This window comes from Culicoides brevitarsis, chromosome 3 (genome assembly GCF_036172545.1).
Source record: "Culicoides brevitarsis isolate CSIRO-B50_1 chromosome 3, AGI_CSIRO_Cbre_v1, whole genome shotgun sequence".
Lineage (NCBI taxonomy): Eukaryota > Metazoa > Arthropoda > Insecta > Diptera > Ceratopogonidae > Culicoides > Culicoides brevitarsis.
Window position 1 is genome coordinate 2,197,912 of NC_087087.1, and position 13,600 is coordinate 2,211,511.

At 23.1% G+C, this 13,600-nt stretch overlaps 1 protein-coding gene across 1 annotated transcript; it reads right to left on the reverse strand.

Moving 5' to 3' along the window:
- Positions 1–371: 371 nt before the first annotated feature.
- LOC134834256 (uncharacterized) lies at positions 372–2,376 on the reverse strand. Its single transcript, XM_063848846.1, has 3 exons — positions 1,984–2,376; positions 1,566–1,919; positions 372–1,060 (listed from the first exon to the last, which is right to left on the reverse strand). The coding sequence occupies exons 1-3, from the start codon at positions 2,202–2,204 to the stop codon at positions 472–474; spliced, it is 1,164 nt and encodes a 387-aa protein (XP_063704916.1). The 5' UTR covers positions 2,205–2,376; the 3' UTR covers positions 372–471.
- Positions 2,377–13,600: the final 11,224 nt, after the last annotated feature.

Below are 13,600 nucleotides of genomic sequence, written 5' to 3' on the forward strand. Positions count from 1 at the left end.
TTTTTAATTCATCAAATTTTTAATGCAGAAAGTTTTATTGGAGAAAAATTTTTTTTTTTAGTAAATAACAAAAACTTCTTAATACTTCCAAACGTTTTATACAAAACAAAAAAAACAGCACGTGAAACATTTCGGGTTAGACAAATATTTGAACAAGTTTTTTTTTGTTTATGTCAAATAAATATTATTATTATTATTGATATTTGTCAAAAAATTTAAATTTCTTAAAAATTCGAAAATTTTGAAGTTTTTGATGCCTTCTTAAATTAAATTTTTTATCACATCTCTGCAAATATTTCACTTTCTGCGTAGAAGAAGGAAGAAAAAGGCTCAAAATATTTGCTTAGTTCAACAATCAACACAAAAAAACGAGCTTGGTAAGACGCTTCCGTTTTTATTTTTAGATCTTTTCTCTACTAAAATAATAATTTATAAAAATTTTATACGAAAAACAGGTTTTTCTCGTAACGTTCAAAGTTTCTTGCTATTGCCTCCGTGCAAATCTACGTCGTGCGACACGGTAAGAATCACATTATTCAAATTATGGATGAAATATCGCTGCGACAAGTCATCTCTGCTATTGCTAAACGTCGACCAATTCCGACTTCGTCCCATGATTTTCGAGCAAATACTTTTGCGACAAATTACCATCACAACAAAGACAATAACGCCATGCGAGGCATTCAAAACATCCATCGCATGCCAGAAATTGGGCGCTATTTCCGGATATTTTGCTGACAAAATCTCAAAAAGCCACGTGAACCAAATACTTGCGAGCAGGATCAACCGGAAAAATTGCCATGAGATGCTTTGTTGACGATTTGCGGAAGAAGTTCTTAAGTTTCGGGCGATTATATGGAATGTCAGGACCACGAAGAGGGCTAAATTGATGCACCAAAGCACAGTTATCGGCAAATATTTGTAATACCATTCACGGGCAAGCCAATCAGCAGAATGATCTCCGAAAGCTTGGATGCAATTCAAGTAAATGACGAAGGTAGGAACGATCCATCCGTAAAAATGAGTCACAATGGGCGAAATTTCGACGTCAGTATCGTATCTAAAATTAAAAAAAAATTCGTTTTAATCCAAACCAAGCAAAAATTAAATAAAAATAAAAAAAAAATAATTAATTTAATTAAATTAAATTTATTAAATTAATTATTTTTTTAATTTTTATTTATATTTTTAAATTAAATTAAATAAATTAATTAATCCAAACCAAAAAAAATTTAAATTTTTATTTTTTTAAAAAATCAAATTAAATTAATTAAAAATTAATTAATTAATTTCAATAAAATAAAATTAAATTAATTAATTATAAAAAATTAATTAATTAATTAAATTTAATTAATTAAAAATTAATTAAATTAAATGAAATTAAATTATTTAAAAATTAATGAATTAAATTAATTAATCCAAACCAAGCAAAATTAAATAAAAAATTAAAGAAAAATAATAATTAATTTAATTTAATTTAAATTTAATTAAATTTAATTAAATTTAATTAAATTAATTAAATTAATTTAATTAATTAAAAATTTTAAAAATAAAAAAAAACTCACATAAGTTTCACCAAACAATGCGCCATGAGAATATTAAGCCATGCAAAGTACGCAATTAGAGCAAATTTGCCCACATATTCATCCAACGCATAGAAAGTATCGGAATCCAAATTCAGCAGGAACATTATTCGAATGATCAATACCGCAGCGAGACACACGCAAACGACAATTACGGCAACATCTTGTCCCAATTTGTAACTCCGAGTTTTGAGGTAAACCCCGATGGTCGCCAACAAGAAAAGTGTCGAGACAGGGAACAAGTACATGATGAACGACTGTACGGGCTCCTCTTCACACACAACGGTCAATGTCTCCTCTCTACCTGGCTCGATCGTATAGTTGACATTGCACGCGCTGAAGGCAAAAAATAAAAAAATTCATCATGACGACAAAAAATTTCGGGGAAACTACCACTTACGTGCCATCATAACCGTCATATTCGTCATCGCCGATCCGTTCAGCGAGCAAAACAAAGTTGTCGCATCGCAAATCCGGCAGATATTGCGAAAAATCCGCAGCAATACACTTTGTTCCAGTGAAATTTCGATATTGCTCGCCACAACAACTTTTTATTTTTGTGTCAGCTCGAATTACGCTGACGGATGTGCTTAACAAAAATATTAATTTTAATGTAAACATTGCTTTGTTACTCTTTTGCTCTAATTTAATTGCACTAAATTTCACTAAAATTGCATTTTAATTGTTACTAATCGATTAAAATTTGTTCAAAAATTCAAATTTCTGTGATTTATGTTAAAAAAAAATAATTTAAAAAATAAATTTTGTCAAGTCTTTCGGGTTTTACGTTCGTTTCCACACTGAACGTTGATTTCTTTTTCTTTTGTATGAATAATAAAACGTACAAGTATTGAAAGTTTCGGCCAAAAACCTTGATTCGGTACGAAGTTTTACCTGAGTGTTTGTGCGACAGACGTTTATTCAAGTGTTTCTTTTGCAAAAGTACGTATATGGAACAAGTACGTCATAAGTTGCTTCTGTATATGGAATGTACTCCAAAAGACGAGGCTGTTCGAAAAAAAAAAGAAATATTAATCCATTATTCTCCTTCGTATGTGTTAATGTGCAAAATGTTAATTTTTGTAAACAAATGGTGAGAAATTCATTTGTTGCTTGCTTTGGGATTTGAAGTTTTTGAATTTATGTTCACAGGTAAGAGTTAAAAATTTAATTTTAATTAAAGAAAAAATAATTAAAATCTTAAATTAATTTTTTTAAGAAAAAAATTTAAATAATTTTTTATTTTAATTTAAAAAAATTAATTAAAATTTTTATTTAATTTTTTTTTAATTAAAATTTAAATTTTTTTATATGAAGAGGATTTTTTATAAAAATTCTAATAGACTCAAAATATAAGAAAAAAAAAAATATTTTCTTAAAAAAAAAAATTAAAATATTTTTTTTCATAAAAATTTCTTGTAAGAAGCCCCAAATATAAGAAAATTTTAAAAATTAAAAAAAATATTTTCTTAAAAAAAATTAAAATATTTTTTTTCATAAAAATTTTTTGTAAGAAGCCCCAAATATAAGAAAATTTTAAAAATAAAAAAAAAACTCTTAAAAAAATTAAAATATTTTTTTTTCATTAAAATTTCTTGTAAAAAATATAATAAAAAAAAAAAAAAAAAAAAAAAATTTATTAAAAAAAATTAAAATATTTTTTTTTCATAAAAATTTCTTGTAAGAAGCCCCAAATATAAGAAAATTTTAAAAATTAAAAAAAAATTTCTTAAAAAAAAAATTAAAATATTTTTTTTCATAAAAATTTCTTGTAAGAAGCTCCAAATATAAGAAAATTTTAATAATTCAAAAAAAATATTTTCTTAAAAAAAAATTTAAATATTTTTTTCATAAAAATTTCTTGTAAGAAGCCCCAAATAAAAAAATTTTTTAAATTAAAAAAATATTTTTAAAGCCCTAAAAATAAATAATTTTTTAAAAATTATTAATTAAAAATTTTTTACAAATATGTTAAAATTACGAATTTGACTCTTGAAGTAAAAAGTTTTTTAAATAAAGTATTTTTTTTTTTTTATTACATGATGAATTTTGTTCGTATGTGAATGTTTTAAATTATTATTATTTAAAATAAAAATAAATAAATAAAATAAAAATTTCTCTTTAAAAATATAAAAAAAATTACCTTTTAAATTCATTAGGAGGAAAATTTTTTAAAAAAACTCCATTTTCTGTTAAAGAAATATTTTTATAAATTCCTTAACCTTGAAGAAACCGTTCACTTTCTCATCTTGAACTCTTTCCTTGACACAAAATCCTTCCCCGCTCTGAGGTTAAATCAACATTGCTCTTCCGAGAATTCATTTAATATTAAAAAACAACAAACACTTCAAAAGACTCCTTTCAATCTCGGCGAAATCCATCCTGCATTCCTCCTCCTGTTGTCATGAGCCACAAACAATAACATAAAATGTAATTAATTCAGGTTTTTTTTATTTTTAATGAAATGTAGAAGAGAGGCAACAAATGCGGTCTGCTGCTTTAGCGTTAACGGCGCTGCGTTGTTTGTTTGTTTGCTTTATGATTATTATCATTATTTTAATACTAAAAGGATTTTGTTATGTGTGTTTTTCTATTATATTATTACTGTTATTAGCATGTTGTTGTGAAACTCTCACATCATAAACAACGCAAAAATTTGAAGCCAAGAGCCAGAAGCGCGGAAAATTGAATTAATACATGTGAGCACGAAAAATATTTTAATCTCGTCAGAAGTTTTGTAAACAAATTTTGCAAAATTAAAAAAATAAAGGCGCACTGAAAAGAAATAAATTAAATAATTATTGCCATGAATTACTGAGCGCAGAATCGACGCCGCGACGGATGACGATGATGGGGATATTTCACAGAAATTTATTGAATAATTTATTTGTGTGAGAACATGACGACATCGACGAAAGGACAACATGCATCATCATCATTATGTCATGTCGGTACGGAACATGTTACGCGGAAAATAGATCGGAAAATAGAAATAGAGTTTAAAAATATCAACATTAATTTTGTTATAAATTATTATGCAACGCTAAAATATTTATTTTAATGTGACATCCTTTTCATGTTTTCGATTCGATTCGATGCGTTTAATTTCTTTATTATATAAAAATGCCCTCTTTAATGTGAAATGTTGAAATTTTCGATCGAATTTCAGGCTTATAATCATAGAATGTAGCATTTTTTGTCAAAAATTAATTTTTTAAACATTCCATCGAATTTATTATTTTTTTTAAATTATAATTTTTTTAATATTTTTGCTTGGTTTGGATTAAAAAGTATTAATTGAAAAATTTCTTTTCAGAAAAAAATTTTTTAATAATTTTTTTTTGATAAATTCAGTAAAATTTCTGTAAAAAAGGAAAAAAATAAATAAATTAATTAATTAAAAAATTAAAATTAAATCAAAATTATTAAAAAATTAATTAAAATCGTACATATAAAGAAAAAATATTTCTTCTGGAAAAAACTGTGACAGAAAATAATAAATGAAAGATTAAAATAAAAATTTAAACTTAATTTAAATTTAAAAAAAAAATTAAAAAAAATAAAAAAAATATATAAAAAAAATTAAAAAAAAAATATTTTTTAATTTTGAGAATTTATCAATTTGAAGTGGTTATTGACAAAAAAATTAAATAAAAAAAATAAAAAAAATTAAAAAAAATTAATATAAAAGTTTTATCTAAATTACCTTAAAAAAAATTAAAATTACAAAAATTAAAAAAAAAAAATTAAAAATAATTTAAAAATTTTAAAATAAAGAAAATTAAAATTAAAAAAAAAATGAAAAATTTTTAAGAAATTATTAAAAAATTAAATTAAATAAAAGTACAAAAAAAAATTTTAAAAAATAAAATATTAAAAAATTGAAGAATAAAAAAATAAAATCCTAAAGAAATTCAGTAAAATATTCCTTAATAAAATATTGAACCTGAAAAAATAAAAAAGCTATTTTTACTTCAAAATTTTCATTAAAAAGACTTAATTCTGCAAAAAAATAAAAGATAAAAATTATAAAAAATAAAATTAAATATAAATTAAGAAATTTAAAAAAAAAATTAGAGAAATTCATGAAAAAATTCCTCAAAAAAATTTTTGAAGCTAAAAATTATAAGAAATTCATATAAAAATTTAAAACTCACCTGAAATTTTCCATAATTTTTTCTTTTACAGTAATTTTTTCGTATATTGAAGTATCTTCTTAAGATTATTTCCATGGATTTCACTTTTTTTGCAAAATTTCAACTCACACGTGGATCGTAAGTATCAAAATCCATCCTACTTCATATAATTTCACTTAAAAAATCATCTCATCTCTGCTGTCATTAACCCCTCTAAAATTCATCTTTTAAATCTGAGATTTTTATTTATGTCCCAATTACTCACACGTCAAAAACTTGTCAAACCAACAATGTACGAAATTATAAATTTTTTGATTGAGATGACACATCATTTTATTTAATATCATTTTTTACGCGTTAATTATTTTCCTTTTCTCTCGCACTCGTGAATTTGAATTTTTAAGATATTCATTTGTTTGTTACAAATTGTATCAAAAAACGAGGGTTAATAACGGCTAATCTGTGAACGCTTTGAATGAATGACAGAAACATTAAAAGGGAGGATCTGTAATAAAAACTTTGAAATCCTTTGTATTTGTGTCAAATTATGTCATTTTAATGTGTTTTTTTTTTCTTCTTTTTTTTATGACAGACCGACATGCACTTCAACGTTGCATTTTGCTGCTTTTTTAAAAAGGATGAAAAAAAATGTAAAATATTTGAGGAAGGGAGACAAGTGTTGTTCAACCAAAAAGCAGCAAAAAAATGACAAGAGACAAGAAAAATTGAAATTCTTTCCATCACATTAGGCACATCATCAACAACGAATGCAGACAGAGGCAAATTCTCCGGCATCATGATAAATGTAAAAGGTGTCTTTGTATCGCATCGAGGTAAGAACATTAAAAGACGATGACACGAGAAACTTTTTTTTTTGCGGTGTGAATATAAAAATGTGATGCAATTATTGTCATCATCCTTCTATTTATTATTATTAGAGGAGATGGAAAGTAATGACGCGACAACGTCGTTTCTCTTTCATCATCTATCCATCAGTTGTTTTTTGTTTCACGGGGATTTGTGGGAAGTTTCAATATCGCAGCTTGAAATTTTATAGAAAAAAATTATTTTTTCTTTCATTTAATTTTTTTTATTTTTAAAAAATCTTTAGAAAGAAAAAAAAATATTTTTCAGCTTCAAAAATTTCTTGAGGGTTTTTTTCATATTTTTTTTTTATTTTTATTTTTTTTTAATTTTTTAAATTTTTAATTTATTTTTAAATTTAAATTTATTTTTTTTTTTTTTTATTTTTTATTATTTTTTTAATTTTTATTTCACAATTTTTTTAAATTTGAAATTTTTTTCTTTTAATTTTTAAATTTTTATTTTTTTTATTTAAAATTTTTTTTTAATTTTTATTTAAATTATTTTTTTATTTTTTTAAATTTTATTTTAAAATTTTTTAACTTTTTTTTTTTATATTTTATAATTTTTATTTATTTTTTAATTTTTTTTTAAATTTTAATTTTTTTATTTTTATTATTTTTTTTTTAAATTTTATTTTAAATAATTTTTTTTAATATTTAATTATTATTTTTTTATTTTTTTTTTTACTTAAATATTATTATTTTCCGATTTTTTTCTTAAAAAAACTCCCCTTTGAAAATCAAAAAACCTGCAAAAAGCGCAAAAATAATTGCAATAAATTATAATTGATGAACTTTTCCACGAATACGACCCGAAAAATATTTAATTTGTGATATCCGGGAACTCGTAAACTCGCATATATAACATAAAATTAAATAACATCATATCAGAAATATGTAGCAAAAAGTTTTTGCTGTAATGAAAAATAATAAGCATTAAGCACATAATGAAATTATAAATGAACAAAAACCATTTTAACTTTTAATAAACATTAAATAATTGTTATCCGCCATATGTGCGTGTGTTGGCAATGTATCACAACTAAATGATAATAATATTAATATAATAATCAACAAAAAAGTCGTAAATAAACATTTATTTCGTATTTGCAGCACTTGACCATCTAGTTAGAAAAATTGATTTAATCTGCAAATTATTTTCTGCCCGGAAAATGCGGAAAATTTATTATCATCGTTTAATATTTTAATAAATAAAGTGCATATTGTAAAATCTGTTACATTTTCCTAATTAGAGTGAAAATAATTTGCAATCAAATTAGCTAGTCATTATTGTGACTTTACAACAAAAATCAATTAAACTCGTGCGCGCGTCAAGTTTCGAAATTAATTTCACCGAAAAAGGAAAATTTGTCTGCTTTCGGTTTTTAAATGCACATCACAGAATTTCACGCAAATTTTATTCGTAAAGCGCATCAATGATTCCGAGAAACTTAATTTGACATTTCTCTCTTTCTGCCTTTGACGGAAAAGTCTGTGTGTGTGTGTGTTTGTTTATTGCTTGATTTTGTCTCTGACACATCAAGATATTTATTTGTGTATCCTTTCATGTGAACATTCGCTTTTAACGAGGCATATAATGTCTCTGTGCAGTCATGGGGAGCGAAGTTGTATCAGTTCTCTAAGTAGTACGTCTAATTTACATGCTTTCTGTCGGTATTTGGTAATTTTTACCGTAAAGTAGGTAATTTTAAGAGAAAATTTAAAAATTTTTATTTTTGACATTATTTTTTAAAAATTTTTATTTTTCAAAAATTTAATTAATTTTATTTTAAATTAATAAAATTAAAAATTAAAAAAAATAAATAAAAATTAAGAAACAAAAAAAAATAAAAATTTACCAAAAATTTTTTTATAAGAAAAAAATCAATTTAATTTTTCAAAAAAAAAAAAAATTAAAAATAAAAATTAAATTAAAAATTAAATTAAAAAAAAAATAAAATATTAAACTTAAATTTTATTATTTAATTTAAAAAAAAAAACTTTTTTTTTGTTATTTTTAAGAAATTAAATTTTGTTTTTTTAACATTTTTGTTTGAATTTCTTATTTGGTGAAAATTTTAAAAAAAATTAAAAAACCTATAAAATATTTTATTTTATCGTGATGTCCATCCAAAAATAAAATTTAAAATTTTTATTTTAATTTTTAAAAAAAAAAAAAAAAAAAAATTATTTGAAAAAAAAAATTAAAAATTATTGACAAAAATTAACAAAAATTTTAAATTAAAAATTTTCTTTTAAAAATTTTTAAATTTTTTTTAAAAAAATAATTATTAAAATTTTTAAAAATTTTATCAAAAAAATTCGTTTTTTTAAAAAAGTTAAAAACCGTGATTTTTATTTTAAAAAAATTTATAACTAAAAAATATTTTAAAAAATTTGTCAAAAAATATATATTAAAAAAAATATATTAAAAAAGTAAAAAACTGAAAATATTAAAATTTTAAAAAATTTATGAGAAATCTTTTAACTTTTAAATTAATTTTCTCTTAATTTATCTAAATTTTCCTATTTTAAATAAATTTCATCGATTTTCTCTTAAAATTATCTACTTTACGGTAATGAGGAACGTCGCTTGGTGTTGCAATATAGTTTATGAAATAACATGCCAAAACATTGTCAAGTGTGTAATTTTTGGGAGAAACGAGAGAAGAAAGGGCTGTAAAATATTCATACCTCATTAATAACACATTACTCGTATATTTGACTTCGGCAAGCAAGAAAACCACACTAACACTGTCACAGAAGGAGCCTACGAAGAACAAGAAGAAGTTTAATTGGAATGCAATAAATTGCAATATTTATGTATTTAATTTAAGACTATTTTAAATGGTAGGCAAACAAGATAATGTACGAAACAACAAGCAAGACGTGTAAGTGGATTTTGAGCTCTTTAGGAGATTATTTGACAAGAATTCCGATTCAGGTAAGGATGATGCTTTTGTATTGCCTTTAATTAAGTTTTTGGTAGATTTGAGATTGAATTATTCACATTTTCTTTTGGCACAGCGTGAATTGACTTGAATGGCTTTTCAATCATTTCTGAGATAATTCAAGTTTTGTCTCAAGGGATTCTGAATGAGGACAATTTGTAAGTATAAATTGTTAAAAATTTCAGTTGACCAACAAAGATTTAAATATTTTTAGAGAAAGAAAATTAAAAAGCAAGGTATAAAAAATTATTTAATTTTTTTTTTTTAATTTTTTTTAAAAATATTTCTTTAATTTTTTTTTAAATATTTCTTTAAAATATTTTTTTTAAATTTTTTTTATTTTTATTTTTTTAATTTAATTTTTTTAAATTATATTTCTTTAAAATATATTTTTTTTAATTTTATTTTTTTAAATATTTTTTTTTTTTAAATTTAATTAAAAATTTTATTTTAAAAAATTTTTTAATTTTATTTTATTTTTAAATTTTAATCCAATTATTTATTTTTTTTGTTTTATTTTTTTTTTAGATGTAAATAGGTACAAAATAAAAAAAAAATATAATTCATTAAAAAGTTTCAATTTTAATGAGAAAATTGTAATTGTCAATTCAAAAAAATGACCGTTAAAAATTCAAAAATCAATTTTATCTGAAAATTGAATCTTTTTTATGTTTCGTGAGATTCGAAACTATCAAGTGACAAACTGTCATATCTAAAAATACTCCAAAGATCAATTACAAAATGAAAACCCACGCACACGTGCCGTGCTTTTATTGCATCTCGTTTGTATCAGATAGCAATTTGTGCATCCTCCATAGTCACTGACTGATGCCAGACCCGATAAGCAGAGTTAATAATAAATAATAGACGAACATTGTCCAACAGAAGAATTCCTGCGTGTAATCAAATCCAAAAATAAATTTGATACGCTCCTCCAAAAAACGACGCTCGTCGTACATGGCTTTGAATGTTAATTTTCATTCATGAAAATACTTTATGAAGCCCGATATCTGATTGAACTTTGATTGTGAACGCATGATATGCAATAAATTTAATATGAATTACGAATAAAAAAGGATGTTTGATGGTTTTTTTGTGTTCCGTGCCTCATTTTTTATTCATTTCGACGAACATGACCTCAATAAGTCAATATACGAGATGAAAGGAAAAAAAAATTTTTGTGAAAGGGAACAACATTCGCTCATTCACAAAAAAAAATGTTTTTGTGTGCGAAACAAAGCCTTTTGGGGCCTTTTCGCCCCCAAACGAGGAACAAAAAGATCAAAATCACTCCGAATATAATTTACTTCCCAATGGCCTTTCACTTTTATGTCTGCTGCTGCCCTGCCCGTTCGTTACACAAAAGCGCACAGCATGAAAGGTGAACAGAACGTTGATGATGATGAAAATGAATGAAAAATGAATTGCCGGAAATGTAATAATATCGTATTGTGTCGCCCGCAGTTGAGTGCATGTTATTGCTCTGCTGTGCTTCGATCATTAATCATTACTGTGCAACCCTAACCTGAAAAAAAATAATCGCGTCTCTCGAAATCGTCCTGAGCATCGATTTGATTGGAATCGTAACAAACATCAGACAAAATAATATTATTAATCCATTCCATTGTTACACGGAACAAATCCATGAGGGGAGGTTATGGCACCTTTTTTTACGGAATGTTTTGATAAATCACCTCGCATCAATGCGACAATAGATGGAATGATTGCAACTCAATTAGAGACAGGTATTGAAGCTATTATTATTTTTATCGGTATTTGTTGTGATTTCAAATCGAATTTCTCTCCCTCTCTGACATTTTTTTTAGGTATGAAGTTTTCGATGAAGTTGGAAAAAAGTAATTTTGAAGTAAATTTAATACTTTTTGTTCAGGAACTTATGTAATTTTTGTCATTTCTGATTGAAAAAATGTTTTTAATGCTTGGTTTGAATTAATTGGAATTAATTTTTCTATATTTGGCGCAAAAATGTCTTTTTTAAGACCCTTCGTTGTACTGAAAAATTTTAAAACAAGAAAAAATTATTAGAAATTTTTTTTTTACATTTTTTTAATTTTTATTTTAATTTTTTTAAAAAATATAATTTTTAAATGAAACAAAAAAATAAATAAATTTTAAAAAAATAAAATTTAAAAAAAAAATAAAATAAAAAAATAAATAAAAAAATATAAATTTTTTAATCATATCTAAAAAAAAATAAATTTAAAAAAAAAATATTAAATAGATTAAAAAAATATTTTTTTCAATTAATTACATTAAAATTTTATAAATTTTTGCTGAAAATTGAATTGAATTAAATATATATAACATTCGAGTCTTTTCATAAAAAATTTCACATTTTCTGAAAAAATTAATTAAAAAAAAAAATAAATTGACATTAAAAATTTTTTATTTCGAAATATGTTTCTTAAATTAAACATTTTTAAAGAAAAAATCAAAATTTAATTTATTTTTTTAATGAAATTTAATTTTTAAGTTTAATTTAATGTTTAAATAAAATTTTAATTATTTCCAATTAATCCAAACCAAGCATTATAAAACATTTATTTAATCAAAATTTGATGAAAATTAAAACTTTTACTTTAAATTAAAATTTTATTCACAAAAATTTCAAAATTTCTATCAATTTAATTTTTTTTTCGTGAAAATTAAAAAAAAATATCAAATAAATGCTTTAAGTCTCATATAAACAAAAATTTTGGGTAAAAATATTACCTTTCTCGATTAATTTCTCTTTTCTCAAAAGACTTTTGTCAATTAAATTCTTAATCCAATCAAGTTCAGACAAAAATTTCCCTCCAATTTGTCCCTTGTGCTCATTCATTCATTCACAAAACGTCGTGTGTTTGCTTCACCGCAAGGCTAATTTCCAGACTACATAAAATTAATGGTCATCTAATTCCAATTTTTTTCCTGTTTTTCATAATCCCCATACACACCCACGAGACGCAGCATAAGCATATGAATGATTACAAATAGACTGTAAGAAGTTAATAAATTCTCCCCCAAAAGTTTCATTGTTCCCGGAAAGAACAAAGGAATCCGCTTCATTAGTTGCCATCCTGAAAGCAAGACAGTCTCCATATGCCCTTTTTTGTCGAGCAAATGTGAAAATAATGACAGTCGAAACGACGAAAATCAATGCAACAGTGTTGAATAATTCATACTTTTTCCTTTTTTGCTCGGGACCGAGTTGAGCATGAAAAATATGACACGACTTAATTTAATTAATGATCAAAACAAATCAACAAAATCATTTTTTATTTAATCCCGTCTCTCGTTCGGGCGACGAAGGGAATGTCGGAAAAAGGGTGCGTGTTGTAAATAAATACAAAATAATCCGAAATACAAATGACAGTGAGATTATGCCAACACATGATGAAAACTTTTTCGGTCAATTTTTCCGCAAAAAAACTTCCTTCGGAGACTAATTTCGAGGCAAAACATCTCCGCACTTTATGACAGATGTAAGCCTCAGGCGATCAATTTATTGTTTATCTTTGTTATTTGTGGCGTCATCCATTAATGACGTTAAAAAGTTTTGCAAATTTCATTATTTTTCTAAAATTTTTCTTTTAAATCTTTTTGTTAAAACCTTACAAATGAAGTGAGGAGTTTGAAAATTTAGAGATTTTATAATTAAATAAATGTTAAAGGCAAGGATACATTTCAAAAATTTTTTTAAAAATTTTTTATTAAATTTTTAATTTTTATTTTTTTTTAATTTTTATTTATTTTTTAAGTTTTTTTTAAATTCTTTTATTTTTTTTTAAATATTTTAATTTTTTTAATATTTTAAATATTTGTCAAAAATTTTTTAAATATTTAAAATATCTTTTTTTTTTTTATTTTATTTTTATTTAATTTTTTTTTTATTTTTAAAACATTTTTCAAAAATCTTTTCAAATTTATTAAATTTTTTTTTTAATTTTTTTTAAATTTTTATTTAATTTTTTTTAAAAAATTTCTTTTCAAATTTTTTAAATATCTTTTTCTTTTTTTTTTATTTTTTTTTTTTAAATCTTTTTAAATTTATTTAAAATTCA

Coding starts and splice junctions, on each gene's coding strand:
- LOC134834256 (XM_063848846.1), bottom strand. CDS start 2,204: ATGTTTACATTAAAATTAATATTTTTGTTAAGCACATCCGTCAGCGTA. Junction 1,920..1,983: donor TATGACGGTTATGATGGCAC/GTAAGTGGTAGT, acceptor TTTTGCCTTCAG/CGCGTGCAATGTCAACTATA. Junction 1,061..1,565: donor CATTGTTTGGTGAAACTTAT/GTGAGTTTTTTT, acceptor TTTTAATTTTAG/ATACGATACTGACGTCGAAA.